Source organism: Tenrec ecaudatus, chromosome 9, assembly GCF_050624435.1.
Source record: "Tenrec ecaudatus isolate mTenEca1 chromosome 9, mTenEca1.hap1, whole genome shotgun sequence".
Taxonomy (NCBI): Eukaryota; Metazoa; Chordata; class Mammalia; order Afrosoricida; family Tenrecidae; genus Tenrec; species Tenrec ecaudatus.
The window spans coordinates 8043102-8061551 of NC_134538.1; the positions used below are offsets into that span (position 1 = coordinate 8043102).

The window sequence follows — 18450 nt, forward strand, 5'->3', positions numbered from 1 at the left end:
AGGTAAAAGTCCATCACAAGGGTAACGGTGGCATCACAAAGCTAGCTCTATTGGCCAGCCTGGTTGCAAGGACTTTTCCATGAAGGATGAAATTTGTTCAACAAAAAGGCACAACTGTATCGTGTCTACTCATAGGTACTCCCGTAGTTCCTATGGGAAAATCTCCGAGCTTGGGAGGATAGCATAGTGGGCCTAATTAGGAAATGGAAATAGATTCTGTCATAGTGGTGGCTGGAGTAATGAGGTGTACCTGGCCTGGGGTAAATGTGAGATTATGGCAATACCATATCTATTAGCTCTGGATAATAAGACTGTAAGTGTGAGTGACGCAGCAAGCAGGGGACGAGAGAAGCCAGTCAGGCTCTGCTTGCTCTTTTGGATCAATGGAAAGCTACTCAGGAACCATTGCTGGGAGGTAGCTCAGACCCTGTGTCATAAGCACAAACTTGCATGTCTACCTACCACCTGAACTGTCAGGTACTCGTCATTCGGTGTCTTGACTTGGTCTCTGCTCATGGGGACCTGATACAGAACAGAACAGAACATGGGTCAGTCTTGCACCATCTCATGACCATTGGTATTCTGAACTCTTGGAGGACAGAACATGTAGCCCCAGTGGAGGAGCTGGCAAGGGTCAACTCAACTCATTGCCACTGAGTCGATTCCAACTCAAAGATACTCTATTGAACAGAGTAGAAGTGCCCTTTTAGGTTTCCAAGACTTTAAACCTTTGCAAGAGTAAACCGCCTCATTGCTGTGCTGCAGAGAAGCTGGTGGGTTCAAACCGCTGACCTTGTGGTTAGCAGCTCAAGGTATAGCACGTTATGCTCAGGAGTTCCTTTCCAGCAGGGGGAGGTGAGAGGTAAACTGAAGCAGGGGAGACGGGCAAAGATAACTAAAAGGACCAAGGGAGAGCGGAAACAGAAACAGCTTTATTAGCGGGGAGCTCCCGGGTGAAGCCCCATGGTCTATCAAGTAGCCCAAGGGAATCGCAGGCTTTGCCCAGGGTCTGAGATTTTTAAAGGAAAGCGGGCAGAGGGAGGTCCAGGCTGCAGCAGCAAGGTGTACAGCCCAGGATGTAGTGTATCAGCTCTGGCAGGCAGGCCCACCCAAGGGTTCTAAGGGAGTCAGGCATTCCAAGCATTGCTCCTTGGTCTCCTTATTCCAGTGGGGCAGCTGCTGACCTCCAGGGATTTGTAGGGAAGCAGGACCCGGGCCTGCTTTAGCTCAGCCCAATCAGGAGGTGCTCAATAAATATCTCTGAGTGGGCGAACGACCAAAGGAAAGCCTGAAATGTGAAATATTCCAACAGGTGAACTCTCTCCTTACCCTTCCCGGTCATCCCACCATTGAGCCCCGAAAAAGCAACTCTCTAATTCCTTAACTGGGGGACAAAGGGAAAGACTTGGAAACAAGATGGTTGAGACCACATGGCCAGCCTTGCTGATGGGAAATTCTCTCTTTAAACCTGTCCTCACCCTTGTAGTTAGCATCAGGAGGTCTCACTTGGGGACCACTAAAGGGGATGCAAGCACACAGCCTTTGCAAGGAGCTGCGACAGGCAGACATGCTGTTTGGGGACTGAGTACATCCCTCCTTGGGTCAGCAGACAGTGCTCCCCATGCTCACAGGAGGTGATCCACACTTCCCCTGTTTTTCTGAGCTGCTTTCCAGGCCAGTCGCCAGGCAGGATGATGGGAATCCTCTCTCCCAGGGTAAACAAAATCCAGCAGTGCCACAGCTTGGAAATATCCCTCCTGACTTCCCTTTGCACAAAGGGACAGAAGGGCTCTTCTGATCACAAGCACTGCTTCCCTGGGAAACCAGAACAGGGCCCTCACTTCCCCCCAGCAGCTGCTTTCAAGTGCTCTCTCACCTGAAGGGACTCGCCCGCTCCACCTCCTGCCCCCGACCTTTCTGCAGCCAGGTTCTGTGGAGGAGGCAGGCCCCAGAGCACAGCACTGGCCTCTTTCTCCATTACATCCTTCCCACCCCTCAGGACACGCAGTTTCTTTAGCAGGACCCTTCTCCTCACACTCAAGCCTCTCATACACTAGATGATAATGTCTCAGAAGTTCTATTTCCCGTTATCAGGGATTGTTACCATCACTGCTAGGAGAAAAAAAAAGATCGAATTCCAGTAAAACTTAATGGGGCCCTTCCCACTCCAGGAGAATGGCTGGTGCAAAATATAATTTGAGTTAAATTGTCCAGGGCTAGGGAAGCATCCACTCTTCCGCAGGGGGTGGGGGAGCATTTCCCCTCCGTGGGAACCACATTTTCTAGGTGGGCTTTTGATGGAGATAGGGCTCCGGGGATTATTGATTTTGCCAGCAGAGGCCAAGTGCTTGGGGAGCTGAAGGCCAGCCATTCAGCACCACAGGGGCCAACGCAGAGCGGCCGCAATTGCTCCTGTGGGAGCCACAGCCGTGGGACCTCCAGGCGCGCAGCGATCCTCCCTGGAGCGAGGTTCGAGGTCCGGGACTGAGATGACCATGGGGCGTGGGTGGTTTCCCAGGGCTGAGCCCCTCACCCACCAACAGCAGTCACCGAAGTTGGCGGCTCGCGCTTTCTCCACTCTTCCCCTTCCCCCACCTTCGCTCCCCCTCCGTCCGCTGCTGAAACAGCTGCCCGGCTGAACCCGCCTCCTGGGCGCGCGCTGGGGGCTGTCCCCAGGTGTGGGGCTTTGTGTGGCGAAAACTTTGCGAGAAAGCGAAGGCTCTGGACAAAGAGCCGGAGGGGGAGACCGTTTGCCGGCGGCCGTGGGCGCGGGCGGCTGCGCGCTCCGCCCTGGGCTTCGGCCCGCCGCCGGACGCACGCGGTGCCCGGAGCCCAGCCGCGATCACCCCGGAGCGACGGGCTGCAGCCGCCGCCCGGCGCCCAGCGGAGCTTGGAAGAGGCGGGCTTGGGCAAAGGCGCGGCCGGACGCCCGAGGTGCCCCGGGGAGGAGCTGAGCCGTCAAACTGCGCGCGGAGCCCGGCGCGGGGCCGGTGGGCGCGGCGCGGGGCGGGGCGGGGCGGGGCCGGGAGGGGCGAGGCGGGGCGGGCGCCGGGAGGCCGCCAGCGGGCTCGCCGCGCCCGAGCCCCGGGGTCTGCCGCTGCTGCCCGCCGCACTCGCCCCGAGCGCCAGGCGTCTGCCCCGCCGCGCGCCCGCTCGCCCGCCCGCCCGCCGCGCCGCGCCGAGCCGAGGCTCCAGCCCCGCAGCTCCGCCCTCCAGCCCGCCGCGCTCGCCGGCCCGCACGGGGCCCGCGGGCGCGACCCCACCATGCCGCTGCCCTTCCGGAGCTGGGTGCTGGCGGTGCTCTCGCTGCTCGTGGTCTTCCTCATCTTTGCGGACATCTCCGAGATCCAAGAAGAAATCGGGTAAAGCGCCGCGCCGGGACCCGGGCCGCCGTGGCGGCGGGGGCGCTCCCCCTCCCACCCGGTCCCCCGCCCCCGCTTTGTGTGGACCGCGCCCCCCTGGCGCTCCGGGAGGTGGAGGACCGTTTGGGGCGGACGTGGAGGCGCTGGGGGGCCCGGGACGGTTTGGGGAGCGGAGGACGGGGGCGCGGTCGCCGTGGGGTGTCCGCGGACCCGCGGCTCGGCAGCCCCCAGCTGGACCGATGGAGTGGACTCGCCCACCCTGCCCCCTCCCTTGGGGGTCCACGCGCGGAGTGTCCGCGGCTCCAGGGAGGGCGCCTGGGAGTGTCCGTCCCTGGCGGAGGGGCCGAGAGTGGAGGAGGCAGGAGTTTCTTTGTCTCTGGCTCGGCCGCTTTCTCGCCCTGGCAAAGTGGGCAGGGGGCGCGCGGGGGATCTCTGCGCAGGGAAGGGGATCCTCCGGCGGGATCAGCGGGTTGGGCCTCTTCGGGGGCTCTGGGGAAGGTGGGGTATCCCCTCACCACCCACACATAGGCACGCATTAGCGTCTCTCTCCCGGCCCCCAAACCAGCTTTGGGGTAAGGTCTGGCACCGCTAGAGGCGGGGCGCGAGGGGCGGGGCTGAGACCGCTTTGCTGGCTTGCCTCTGGATGCTCACCCAACCTTGTCGCCCTGACATGACATTCCTGATTACAATGCAGGACTGAGACCCTTTGGGGAAGTATGTGCTCCTGCCAGGTGGACTTCTCTGCCCCTAGGGCAGGCTCTCGCGCGGTTTTCCTCCTATTTCTTCAGGAGGATCTGCAGGGCACCCCTACACCCCTTGGCTAGAACTGAGGCAGGACCACAAGCCTCTTCCTTTCCGAGGGGCTTCCATGGAGCGCACACTTGCGGTGGGAGGCACCCGCTTTGGGTGCTGTGGGTCAGGGCCCTTGATCCAGCCTGGCAGCCTGCCCCACATGCCAGGCTAGCCCAGCCCGAACCCTCCAATGAGGCACAAAAATGAGAAAAGAAACAAAAAGCCTGCCAGGCCAAAGGGTGGTGGACCAGTTGAGAGGCAGCCTGGGTTGAGAGGACCCCTGGAGAGAGCCTCTGACTCAGCCCGGTTAGAGCATGAGGTCACAGTGTGCCCTAGTAGTCCTTTCCTCTTGGGGTTCGGGCTGAGCGGGGCTGCTGGTTCTGAGAGTCTGCAGCCTTGGTCCCATTTGGTTTTTCATTATCACCGTGAGTGCAGTGGCCTTTGCCCTCAGGTCCCTCAAATAGGACCAGGATGCCAAGCCCCTAAGGAGTGGAACAGAGGCCTATTCCTGTCCAGCCTGTCTCCTCAATCCGAGCAGATCTTCTCTGAACTCTGCTCTTCAAGCCCCACTTTCTCCTAGGCAACTTCCTCCCGTCTGCTCAGAAATATGCTTTCCCCCAGAGCTCAAAAACTTTCCCCACGGCAGTGCATCCAGCAGACGGGATGTGCCAGGAGCATCTCTGGAAGATAAAACCTGCTACCCTTTCTTGCCCAGTAGCCTCAGAGACATGGGAAGGAGAGCTATGAGAATCGGGCAAGTCAAGTCTTGGGGTGATGGGAGGATCAGTGGAGAGAAGCCCCTGACCGTGCACTCTCTTCTCCCAGCCTTGGCTATGCCTGTCCTGTCACTTGCTAACTTTTGACGAGGAACTAGGGAAGGATCTCCAGCTGCCCTTGTTCTGCTATGAAAACAACGCGCATCCATCCATCTTCTAGTTCATCCATTCACCAAACTTTCCCTGACAAGCTCTTGTGTGCCAAGGGCTTTTAATTTTTAAAATGCAATCAGGAAATCACTTTGCACATGATGCTGCACTTCCCTGCCAAATGCATTATAATTTAGTCTCTACCCTCCACTTCAGGTTGTTCCAGCAAGGTATCTAGGATGAAACTTCAAAGCTTGAGCTAAGCAGGAGATACTGATACCGATACGGATCCGCATGCACACATAGAAACATTTACCAGGGCTCTGCTGCTTCGGTTTTGCCCCCTGGGACGTGCCACACTTTGGAGCCTCTGTTTCTTTTTGTTGTGTCCCTGCCGCGGCTCTGGGAAAACCGACTCTAGAGAAAATAGCCACACAGGTCAATTGTGTACATCTTTTATGACTTGTCCCTGCAGTCTGGTACCCTCGTCTTCATTGTTGACCCCTAGTTTGACGTCATGGCCCAGACCTGAGGCCGTCCTGCAGTCTGTGGTGGCAGCCTGGACCAGAACTCCAGTCTGCCCCACACATTTAATCTAGAGGAGCAGAGGCAGCTCTGAACATCTCGTGGCTAGGGGTAGATACACGTGGGGCCGTCATCACTTACCGTATAAACTCGTGTATAAGCTGAGTTTTTCAGCACACTCTTTTCTGCCGTTTTTTGTGGTAGAATTCGGTGCCTCAGTTGATATTTGGGTAGGCTTATACTTGAGTATACATGGTACTTGATCCCTGTACCACCTTAATTTTGAGCAGCTGGAGCTCAGCACCCGTAAATGACTTGGCACAGTGGCCAGTGAGGGGTGCCAGGAACCAGACCTGTCCAGAGACCTTAAACCATTCAGCCCTGCATACCCTTCCTCTGCTCCATCTTGGCTTGTGACTTGCCTGCCTGAAGACACCAATGGTCCCAGCAAGTACTGACTGACTCTGGGAGACCACTAACCGTGTGTGTGTGTGTGTGTGTGTGTGTGTGTGTGTAAGGGAGAGGGGGGGGGCAGGGTGGGGTGGTGGGGAGAGGGCATAGTAAAGAGAGAACAAAGAGGAAGGGAAAGAGGAAAGGGACCTCCTTTTGGTGTAATTCTCCCAGAATCAGTGGATGAAGGGGGAATGAGGAGAGAGAATTACACATGCATTGTCTGGGGAAGCAAACGCTGAGATTTCCTTTCCTGAAGCTCTGAGCTTCCTTTTCCGTCAAAGGAGGCCTTTGCTGTGGTTCCGTGGTCCTGTTCTACCTGAGGCATTCTAGAATGTTTGTATGTCAGGGGCAGGACTTTCATGTGAAGGCGGGGTTCCTGAGAGATCAGAGCCATTTTTCTTGTTAAGTGATTGTTGTCAAAGTTCCATTTTTTCTCACTCCCTGGCTTATGGAAATGCTTCCCTGAGAAGAAGGAAGTGTGGGAAGACAAGTTCCCTGCAAAGCGCCCAAACAGTCCCGCCCTCCACCGAGGATGGAATTCAGAGATTGAGTGGGGCTCCTGGTAAAACAACCCCTGCCCAAGTGGCAAATTAAAATCTTCTTCTGGTGGACTGCTGGACTTGAGTCTTCACTGCCACCCCATGCAAGCGGAAGGCATGGCTTCCCTGCCAGCCCCGGAGCCCCCTGCATGGGCACGTGGTGTGTTCAGGCAGTGCTGCAGGGTGGTTAGCCTCTACTGGCCCAGCGTTGTATCAGCACATCCACGGAGCCTTAGCACAAGAAGGGACTCTGGGGCTTTTCTTGCACAAACTAACCAAGGAGCTTTGTGGAGCAGCCCTGGGAGCACACAGGCTAGAGCTCTGCTGGTAACCGAGAGGTCAGTGGTTCAAACCCACCAGCCTCCCTGTGAAGGCAAGATGTGATGTTTCGCTTCTTTGAAGAGTACAAGCTCAGAAACCTTATTGGGCCATTCCATTCTGTGCAGTCGACTTGCTATGAGTTGAAATCAACTCATTGACAACCCTTGTTAAGAGCGTTTCGAGCCTGAGAAGCAATATCACTCACTCATCCAGGGTCACACGCTGGCTCACTGAGGACATTGTAGGAGTGCACAGATCTCCTTGTTTATAACCCAGTACCCTTGTCCTAAATAAAACAAGCCCCTCTGCTCATAAATGATCCTCAGCGGTGCAGTGAGGTAAGCATTGGACTAGCTCCAAGGCGGTGGTTCAAACTCACCAGCTACTCCTTGGGAGAAAGGCAGACTTCTTTAAAGAGTGCAGTATCAGAAACCCACAGAGCGACTCTACTTTGTACTGTTAGGCCACGGTGAGGCAGAACAGACTTGGGGCGGTGGTGAGGGTTTGGCTTAATTATACATACAACTTTCCTCTAGTTCTCTAATGCCTCCTCCCCCCTCCCTCCCCTCTATCATGATCCCAATTCTACCTTACAAATCCAGCTAGACCAGAGGATGTACACAGGTACAGACAGATAAGAGCTGGAAGCACGGGAATCCAGGACAGATAAACCCCTCAAGATCAATAATGAGAGTCGAGATACTAGGAGGGTTAGGGGAAGGTGGGGGAGAAAGGGGGAAACCGATCACAATGATCTTCATATAACCCCCTCCCACGGGGACAGACAACAGAAAAGTGGGTGAAGGATTCATGAGGCAGGGAGGGTGGGGAAAAATGAGCTGACATCAAGGGCTCAAATAGAAAATGTTTTGAGACAGCAACAAATGTGCTTGACACAATGGATATATGTTGTACGAGCCCCCAATAAAATGATTTATTTTTTTTAAAGTGATTTAGCCATTGGGGGGAAAGAGAGGAAAGAAAATATTCTAAAATTGATTGTGATAATAGTTATATAATTCTTCTTGATGTGATTGGACTATTGAATTGTGCAATATGTGGATTAAGTACCAATAAAACTGTTTAAAAAAGAAGAAAAAAGAGCTCTAGGACTCTGGCTACCAGGGAATTGAGAATCTAGCAATAACAGCAGTAGTCACTGTGGTGAGAGAGAAGAGGAGGTTGGTGATTGTTATCACTCCTTTGTGCATCTTCTATGACTGGTGCTCGGTAGATGTCAGCACACTTCATCCTCATAACCACCCATTGGTTACCTCTCACCAACACCAAGAACTGCCGGGAGTTGAACTCTGCACTCCAGTTGCTGTCCTAACTGTTTAAAGCTCTAGTTTACTGAATCCTTGGCCAAGCCCTGTAAGTTAGGTACGGTTACTATTTTAACAATGAGGAAACTGAGGCAGAGTGTGGTTGTATCGTTTGCTAGAGATAAAACACTTGCTTTACCCTCATTTTATGGGCAGTTCTTGATCAGTGGGTGAGCCTGTTCAGGGGCGCTGTCAGGTCAACATTGGACTGTGACTGGAAAGGTTGGTGGTACAAACCCACCAGATTCTCCAGAGGAGAAAGAGGAGGCTGTCTGCTCCCTTAGAGATGTATAGATTTGGATACCCGGCAGATGGTTGCTAGAAGACGGACTGGACTCAAGGGCAGTGCGTTTGGTTTGGGCTTATGGTGATATTATGAAATAGGTCTCAGGTCTGTCATTCGGCGCTCATTCCTCAGGTGCCCCTGAAGACCCCGAGCTCTCCTAATCTGTTTACCTAAGAGCATGTTCTGGCCTCAATGGTTTAGAGAACAGGGAGGTGAAAGCAGAAGACTGGATAGATACTTCAGGGCTATCTCTCCCAAATGTCACTCTGCTCTAGACAAGCCAAAGCGCTTTGTGCTGAAAAACAGAATGGCATCAACCCTACTGTGCCAGACAGCACACCCTGCCATGCGCATGAGTATCCTAGATTCAGTGGGGCCTCAGGCAAGCCTTTTGGAAGAGGGAAAACCCTATTACGTCATAAACCTGGTTGTGATGTCAACTGAATGGGTCTTCACCATTTGTGCATGCTGTGTGAGTTGGCTGTGGTTGGGTCTGGAGGAGGACTGATGTTAAGAAGATTTTACTACCGGTCCCTTGTGAGCACTGATCTGTAAGAAAAGACGCCAGATGGCATGGAACCAGGGCCATGCTGCACAAGCTGGCCGGTGGTCCTCCTGCAGCCCAGCCAAACCTTAGTCCTGTCTGGAAAAGGGGAGAGCTCCGATCCTTAGCTGGGAATCAACCCATGAACAGAGCACAGTAGCGGCTCTGCGGAAGGATTCTCACCTTCCATGCAGGAGACTCGGGTTCTATTCCTGGCTAATGCCTCTCAGAGTCAGAGATCATGTATCGGTCAGCAGAGGCTTTGGGAATGCTGTGAGACTGAGCAGGTTTCAGCAGAACTTCCAGACATACCAGGAAGAAATGCCTGCCCAGCTACTTATATGAAGCAGCCAGCAAAACCCTCGAAAAGGTCCGGTCCACCCATCACGAGGATGGTGATGGATAGAGCAGTTCTTCCTTCCTTTGTGCACGTGGTTGCCATGACTTGAGCCCGCAGCCCTAGTTTTTGCCATAGGAGAGAAAAGAGGTCTGGGAGTGATATACCAGCTCTGCGTCCTTGTCACCTGTTCCTCACATCCATTTAAATTATAGACGGTGCTCTTACAGACCATTTGCCAGTCCTTCCTCCTCGTAAGGCAAGGCTGCTAGATTCGAAAATGGTTTCACGTTTCCACAATTGGGACTGCCGCAAATGACCAATTATCAATATTTCTCAGCGAGAGCGAGCGAGAGGGATTCTATAAAGGCTCCCTGATGCTTTTAGCAGAGCGTGTCAGACGACACAGACCCTGGCCCTGCCTCCCTTTCCAGCTTTTTTCCTGCTCCTTTCCTGCCGTGGGATCCAAACATTCCGAATTCCTCATCGTTCTACAGAATGCACCGTGATTCCACCCCTCGGTGCCTTTGCACATGCTGTTTCTCCTGCTGGAACACACCCCCACCCCCCTCCTTGCCTCCATCCCTCTGGCTCCTGGCTACTTTTGTCTCCTCCTGACAGCCAAGGCCCATGTCCCCTCTGTTGCAGCGCATTCTCCTCCTCTGACAATCTGGGTTGGTGTTCCCTCCCTGGGGGATACCCCGAGCATCCTACCCGGCCTGCAACCTCAGGCCGTGGAGCCCATGTCTCGGTTTTATGTATTCCTTATCCCCGTCCCCTGAATTCCATGTCCTTGGGTCGCTCAGACAGTGCACATGCTTGGCTGCTAACAAAAATTGGAGGCACCCCAGAAGAAAGGCCTGGTTAGCACATTTCAAAACCAGGCCTTTGAACACCCCGGGCAGCACAATGGTGCCACCTGGAGTCAAATGGTCTGTGGCTGGGTGAGCAAACTATGAGCCTTGGACGTGGCAAAAATCGCCACTCGCGCTCTTGACCAGGAGCAGCCCTGGTGGCACAGCGGTTGCACGCTGGGCTGCTAACCACAAAGTTAGCAGTTCAAACCCACCAGCTGCTCCACAGGAAGGAGATGAGATGTTTTGCCTCAGAAACCCCAAAGCAGGTTGATCCTGACCGAGGGAGCTGCAATGAGTCAAGGCACTGAGAGAGTGTTGGAAAGGCGCTCTACTTCCAAAGACATCAACCTCGTTGTTGTTCAGTCGATTCCTGCTCATGGTGACCCAGCTGTGGCAGAGTAGAAGGGAGCTCGGTAGGGGGTCCTTGGCAGTAATCTTTTTCTTTAAAAAAAAATCATTTTATTGGGGGCTCTTACCACTCTTCTCACAATCCATCCATCCATCCATCCATTGTGTCCAGCATCCTTGTGCATATGTTGCTATCAGCATTTTCGTTCCACTTGAACCCTTCATTTCAGCTCCTCATCCACCACCCCACCCCCCCAACCTTTGAATCGTCAGTCTGTTGTTTTCTTATCTAGACTGGCATGCAGAGACAATAGTAAACACACAAACAAGACAGAGCAAAACAAAACAACAATAGAACCCCCCCTCCCCCCAAATAAAACAATACACCAACAACATAAAAGCCAGTTCTGTTTGATGACCTTTCGGAGTGTTTTCTGGTTGAGTCTGACGGGGTGCCACTCTTTGGCCTCAAAGTCTATTTTTGGCGTTCCCCAGGGACTTCATTGCTTTGCTTCCCTTGCTGCTCTGTTGGGCGCCCTCAGCGTTTCCCAGGTGCGGTGGGGTCAGATCAGGCACAGTTCCCTCGGAGGTAATATTTGTGGAACAGATTGCCAGGCCTTTCTTTCCTTCATGGTGCCTCTGGGTGGGTTCGAACTTCCAGCCTTTTGGTTAGTAGTCAAGCCCTGCCTGTACCAAGCAGGTACCTAAAAGGGGATTCATTCTCCTAATCACAGGCAGAATTCAGGCAGACGCTTGATTAGCAAGCCCACTCTTTTCCCCAGGTACCCACCACGGAGAGTACAGCACCCTGTGGCTGTGACGTTACATGTTGTCTCACAAGGTTGGGGGACAAGCAATAGAAACGAAAGCCCCTCTCCAGCTTGTAACAGAGAAGGATCCAGTAGCATGTATACCGCGTGCCAGCTCACATAGAAGGCAAAGCTGCAGAGCCTGGGCCCTCAAGCCTTTGCCTGGTCTCTTCTCCCAAGAACCCTTCCCAGGCCCCCTCTGGCCAGCAATCCACTCGCAGCTGCACCAGACACGCTCCATTCTGCCTGAAGAGCAAGTGCCAAACGACTCTATCTTTATTGCCTTGAAGGCTGGTACCCTGTAGTGCGGGCAGAGTTGGGGTTTGGGCCAGCTGTTTGCTTTTAAGGACTTGAGGGACGCCAGGCTTTGCATTTGGGACACGGAGAGAATGTGAAATCGGAGGGCAATTCAGTGGGCATTTTTAACACAAGGAGCCTTAGTGGTGTGTTTGGCTGCTAACTGAAAGGTCAATGGTTCGAAACCACCAGCCATTCTATAGGAAAAAAGATGAGCGTTTCCAATCCTGTGAAGATGTACAGTCTGGGAAACCTATAGGGTTGCAGCTATGAGTCAGAGTAGATTCGATGGCAGTAAAATTTGAGTTTACCCAAACCAAACCGAACCAAACCAAACTTGTTGCTTGCTGTTGAGTCAAATTCCAACTGGTGGCACCCCGTGTGTTACTGTGGGTTGATGGAGCACTATGGGACAGTGCTTGCTTTTCTTTTGGCTGAAAGAAGGCATTGCCAGGCTTTCCTTCCATGTCACTCACTGGTGGGTAGACGTGACTGTCCCATCGTTAGGTTAGTAGTCAAGCACCGACGGTTTCCACCACCCAGGAGCCTCAACCGTTGTCTTTCTCTTAAAATTCTGGTCAAGCGGGGGATTCCTGGGGAGTCTGGTCAAGGTGTTCGGAAGCCGCGGGAGTCCGAGATAAGCTCAGCAGCCTCACATCTCTCAGTTCTCAGGAAAAAAATGTGTTGGAGGACAGGTGGAACGATAAACGGAGATGACTGAGGAAGGGCCATGAACTGGGCAGCCATTCGCTGGTGAGTCTGGTATCTGTCTCCTGCTGAGCGTGGGAACAGGGCCATCTCCTGGAGAAGTCCTGGGGCAGGGGGAGAGGCTCTTGGGTGCCATCTGCACCCCAGGAACCACCCCCGGTAACTGAATGAGACTCTAGGCGCTTTCCTGCTGTCTGTGGCACAGAGGCCCATCCTTAAGTGTTTAAATTAGTCACACTCTTGGGTGGCAGCTGGGCTGGTTTTAAATTCTCCCCAGTCTCCTGTAGTAATCCGTCACTGCTAGGAAACCGCCCGGTGTCCTGATGGAACCTGTTTGTCCTGGTGTTTTCTCAACGTCAGCCATCACAAGCTTGTGGGGGGCAGGAAGAGCAATGGTCCAAGTGGGGAGGGAGCAGTAGCCGATCCAGCGTGTGCCCGTACAGCCCACTGAGGCGTCTCCCAAGCTTCCAGCAGCTTGGAGCCCTGATTCACCGCACCTGGGAACTCCATGTCTGGCAGTGACACATGGTTGTGTGTGAGTCCTGAGACTTTCTGCTGTCCGGGACTTTCCCGAGCACACTGGTGGTTTTCTTTGATCATTGAGGGACTCGGTTCCATTTCCTGGCCCGTGTCTCAGTCTCAGAGCTACAATTTCTCTTCTGCTTCCAACCTGGCGGTGAGGGGCAGGCCTTGAAATGACCCCTCCATTAGTCAGTAGTTCCCACAGGCGGGATGATCCAAACGGAGAAAGAAAGAGGAGGCAACCTGAGAGCGTGCATGCTCTAGCCCTGACCATGAGTATCAGGTGGCCCAGGGCCATTGCTGGGAAGCGCTCACAGCTGTTTTCTGCGGCCAGCCCACTGCGCTGGTGGGTTCCCACTCATAGCACCCTGCTCCTTTTGCGTTCTCTCTTTAGGGCATTCAGGGGCCCCCTTTCAATGGAAGACAGATGGTAGAGGGGAGTCAGAATGGCCTTTCTTGGTCAAAGACATTGGTAACCCTGTGACTGCCCAACCCTCAGCCCCAAACATTTGGGAACCTGAGGGAGTATTGAAACTCGCCCCACGCTGTTCCCTGATGGCGGAAGAGGCTAACATGGAATACCAACCACAGCCAAGTCCGTTGATTGCGTGTTTCCTTGCCAACAATATTCTAAGCCCTGTCTCCACACGTGCTGCTCTCTCCGTAAGCTTATGAGGTCTAGGGTATGATCACCCCCATTTTACAGATGAAGAAACGGAGGTGTCAAGCAGTCCCACCAAGGCTGGTTCATTGTAAGCGTGGTGCAGGGCCCTGCAGTGTTTGGTTCTGTAGCGTGCACAGTCGCCATGGCTTGTAACCGACTCAGTGGCCCCAACAGCGTAGACCCCAAAGCTAAGTAAATTTCACTGCTGGCCTTTGAACCCAGATTCCCTGGCTCCACGGGGCCTGGGGAACACTTCAGAGATGATGCACTAAAGGGTATCCAACTGGAAAGCTGGTCTGCTCAGGATGCAAAGTCTGTGGGAGAAAGGTGGAGCACGGCCAGGTTGGAAGAGCCCATAAGGGACAGCATTTCAGTACAGAGGTTGTCACGGGATGTGGCAGCCCCAAAGATCTGGACTCTTCAGGGATGAAAGTTCTGCCCACACCTTGTTGCAGGTCACGGGAGGGAGGCCGGGACTCTGATTGTGCCAGCCCCTTGCCCCCTGCAGCCGGCTCCACCCCCCCACCCCCAACCCCTCAGGCTCTGGAATACAGCGTGCATTTGACCACCTCATGACTGGAGAGTGAGAGAGGGACACACTGATAGCGGAGCAAAGCATCCTGAATGATTAAGGCGTGGAGGCAGGGCTGGTGCAGTCAGCTTTATCAGGCCGGGGTTTAGACCTGCCCAGGTACATTTAATGTTTCATTCAATGCCCTCAGGCTGCTGCTTACCCCACACTTTGGCAGGTTGAATCCACCTGGAGGCACCTCAGAAGAAAGGCCTGGTGATTGAATTCTGCGAAATCGACAGTGAAAAACCTACTGTGACACACATCACAATCCCAGGATGGAGAATTGACTCGGTGGCAGCTGGTGTGGCTGTGATGCAGGGCCAGCCTGGCCACGGTTGATGGGCCATCTCATGGACCCTTCATAACCACCTTCGCCACCACCTGGCAAGGACAAGGCACAGAGAGGGCCTAGCACTTTCCCGAGGTCATACAATCAGTAAATGAGGAGGAGCTGGAATTCTCACCAGGCTTACCTGAGTCCACAGGCCCAAGTGCGTTTTGCTGCGCTTTTAAAAATAGAAATTACCTGGCTTCCTCCCATCCTTGTTGCCCACCATTCCGGGCCTCCTACCTCTCACCCCCTTTTTTGTGTGCCACACGTTTTGGTTTTTGTTTTTGAAGGCTAATAGAAACTTTGGAAAACGTTAGAAAAGACTCATTGCAGGAGAGTTAAGAATTAGAGGAGGGTGTGGAATGTATGACTAATTGTCTCCACAAACAGCTGCATCTTTTACCAGGAGACCAAAAGAGCTGGATGCTGAATATTTTGCTCAAAGATTCTGAAGAGGAATCCTGACCCCAGGGAGCGAGTGTTTGAACAGAATCTCAACTTTTCATGGGCGCTAGGCTTTCTTGAGCCATCGAGGCTGGATGTCCACCCCAAGCCATTGAGAGAATCTTTAGTAATTAAGCTGAAAATATCTCCCACAGTCATCTTTAAAATAAACTCTGAGTTAGTGTGATAGTTCAGGAATATATGTTTTAAGCATTGTGCTCGTTCAAAGAATTATCTGCCTGTGATCAAATTGACGAGAACATCTCAGAAGGGTAGAGGAGTTGAGTGGGAGGCAGTGAGTTCATGTTAATGGTGGAAAAATAATGTGCAAAGGGAAAGCATGAACGCTTGCTCACCCTGAAGAGTGTAAGTAGTGTTACAAATTGTACATGTAGAAACTGTTGGATGGGTGTGTGCTTTGCTGTGTGTATTTTTTACTAAAAGAAAAGAAATAAAATAATTGAAGCTGCCAGAAAGAAAAAACAAAGACTCATTGCATATCCTCCCAGTCCCCCACTCCTCCCCTAACAGCCGTGGCCCACACAGGGGCAGCATCCCCATTGGGTATAAGATTTCTGAAGATACTAAGGAAGGGGCAGACAGCAGCTGGACTCTGCTCAGTGAGGTGTGCATTCCTGTCATTGGGTTTCCCATCTCTAACATCAAGAACAAGAAGATTGGCTGTGCTTGGAGGGGGGAGACCCAGGGTTAATTCATACCTCCCTTCTTGGTAAATAGGGACCCCGGAGTTTGGCTGCTAAGCTAACCACACCTGCTTCTCCTCAGGAGAGAAATGAGGGGATCTGCTCCAATAAAGATTTACAGCTTCAGAAACCCTATATAGAGTCAACATGAATCAGAGTCAACTCCACAGCCATGGGATTAGGTTTGATTTTGTGGTACATGTCAACATGGTTTAAAGGATGAAGCAAGAAGGCTTACTATATGTGGGGAAATTGCATCGGTAAATTGAGAGACAAGACTTTTCTTTGCTACTCTCCTGCAACCAGCAAAGCCCTGTCTACTGCACCCCTGGGGTTGCCAAAATTTGACATTAACTCTTAGTGGATTCTGAGTGAGGCTCACCCTGTACCTTGATCCCAGTGGTTAATTCCCAGGAGAAGCAGGGAGAAGTCTGGGTAGCCATCCTGGCCTGGCCAGGGAGCCTCTTAGGCCACCTGTGAATGGGCTCCAGTGAGCTGACAGTGGCCGCTCAAATCCTCTGTTGGTTCAGCCTAGGAGGCCCAACCAGCCACGACTTCCCTTCCCTTCTCCATCCTGCCACTGCTGCCCAGGGACAAAGCCAACTTTTACCCAAGATCCTTTGGGTGCGCTAAGAAGGGAAAGCAAACAGCTGTCTCCGGGTGTATGAGTGGGATTGGCCTCCATAACTTCCCAAGTGCTTTCTACCCAGGTGCCTTTGGCTGGACTGAGCATCTAACCTCTTGGCCAGTAGCCGAGTGCATTACCTGCATTAACTCTTTACTGTTAGGAACGGACTCCCAAACACTCTCCTGTGGGACAAAGTAGAACTGCGCCTGTGGGTTTCTGAGACTGAACCTTTCCCATGGAGCGAGCGAGTGATGGGGCTTGAGAACTGCTGACCTTGTGCTTAGCTGCCCAGTGTGGCACCAGGGCCCTGCTCTGTCTAGCTTTAGCATAGGCCCCCAATTTCCCCAAATTCCAACCTTCCTCACTGCCTGGACCTGTCCTGCCATTTCACCCTACTCCCCCTCCCGCCAGTCCAAGGTCTGACCTTGAGAAAACAAAATGTTCTGAGTAGACTGGGCCACAACTGAATCTTCATAGAACCCCTCCCGGTCCTTTGTCTCAGTGGAATGGGAGTGGTCTCTCCCTCCCCTCCACCACACAGTTTCCCTTAGGGCTTGTGCTCCCCTTATAGGTAATCCTTCTGAATTAAGTGGTCTTTGTTTTAACAAAGAGTCCTGATGGGGTAAATAGTCAGGAGTTGGGTTGCTAAACACAAGGTCAGCAGTTCTAACCCCATAGCCATTCCATAAGAGAACGATGAGGCTTTCTGCTCTCACAAAGATTTATAGCCTTGGAAGCCCTAAGGAACCATTCTACTCTCTCCTGCAGGGTCGTTATGAGCCCACAATCATGTGCTGACAGTGGGGGAGACTATGTTACCAATGTTCATCGTCTGGTGAAATGGTTTCCTTGTCTGCTGCCGTACAGTCCATTTTGATTCATAATGACCCCACGAGCTCCCCTCGGACAGAGAAGACCTGCCCCTTAGGGTGTCCTGGGCTATAATCTGGATGCAAGCAGATTGCTAGGGTCGCTGGTTGTCAGTTGAGTGCATAACCATTGTGCTACCAGACCCCCTTAGCTGAGCTCTAGGCCCTAGCAAAGTCAGAATCTGCCAGTTAGGCCGTTATCCTAAACCTCTCAGCCTGCCCGGAGCCTGCTTTTCCTCCTCTATGGACCGGTAACAGCCCCGCCCTGACAGAGCTGCCCTCCCTCCTATGTCCTCGGCAGAGCTCAGTGCTCGGGAGAGTGGCACTCGGTTCTCCACTGAAGCACTTTGTTCCGCTGTGCTCTCCAGCCAGTGACCTCGCCTCTCTTGGTTCCGGCTCCCACTCTTGTATAATGGACTTCCCAATACCCAGTTCACAGTGTCCCCACGAGGGTTTGGCGGCCGCTCGATATTCGCTGACTTGTTTTAAGAGCCCCGGTCATGGTTGGAACAAAGCAGCATGGAAATGAGTAGGGCATTTTCTTGATAATTAAAAATGAGTAATATCGTGTGCAGAAACATGGTGGGGGGGGGGCGGAAGGTGAAGAAAGGACCTAGACACACAGAAGGAGTGGACTTGCTACCCTCCCCGGAGGAGGCCCGGGTCCTCGGCGTCTGGGATTCAGGATGATGGAAAGTGCAAACACATACTTTTTATGTGCCACTCAATAAACATTTGTTGGCCTGCCTCTTGCCTGCTTGTCTGCAAGCGGTAGGAGTCCCATAAGAGCTCTTGGAAGCCTGAACACATGGAAGGAAGGCATAGAATCGGGGAGGCAGGCTGGTGGCTGAGGCTTCAATGGCGGGGAGTGTCACCTCTCCCAGCTCAGCTGCCTAGGGGAGCAGCCTTGGATTAGCGAATTTGCTGGAGGATGAGCCTGAAAAAGAAAAGTGAATCCCAAAGTGTTGATTCCAGGGATTTGACACCTGCTGGCTGGGAAGAGCTGGGATTCACCAGTCGATTGCTTTGCAGGATCTCACCACCCTCCCGGAGACAACAGGAATGAGTGGCATGGGTTCCATTGGGACCAGAAGTGACCATAGTGACACCCCATCCGACTCCCCTGGCAGGCGCGACAAACACAGATCATGGGCTCCAAAGACTGACCCAGACGGCCCAGGGCTCAGAAACTTGTATTACGCACAGGCTCCGGGTGCTGCTTTGAGAACCACTGGGGTTGAACGTGGCCACCGAAAGTGTGGTACTTGACCTGCTCAGGTAGCATCTTCTGGGGGTTTGTAAGAAATTCAGGCTCTCAGGCTGAAAGCCCGACCTAGACCTACCC

At 53.1% G+C, this 18450-nt stretch overlaps 1 protein-coding gene across 1 annotated transcript in view; it reads left to right on the forward strand.

Annotated features, from left to right (window-relative positions):
• Window positions 1-3219: 3219 nt before the first annotated feature.
• Window positions 3220-18450, forward strand: part of ST8SIA2 (ST8 alpha-N-acetyl-neuraminide alpha-2,8-sialyltransferase 2) — a 98494-nt gene continuing 83263 nt past the window's right edge. Inside the window, exon 1 of the mRNA XM_075557878.1 lies at window positions 3220-3362. Coding sequence (XP_075413993.1) covers window positions 3265-3362 — 98 coding nt within the window. The 5' untranslated portion in view covers window positions 3220-3264. The remainder of the gene's footprint in view (window positions 3363-18450) is intronic.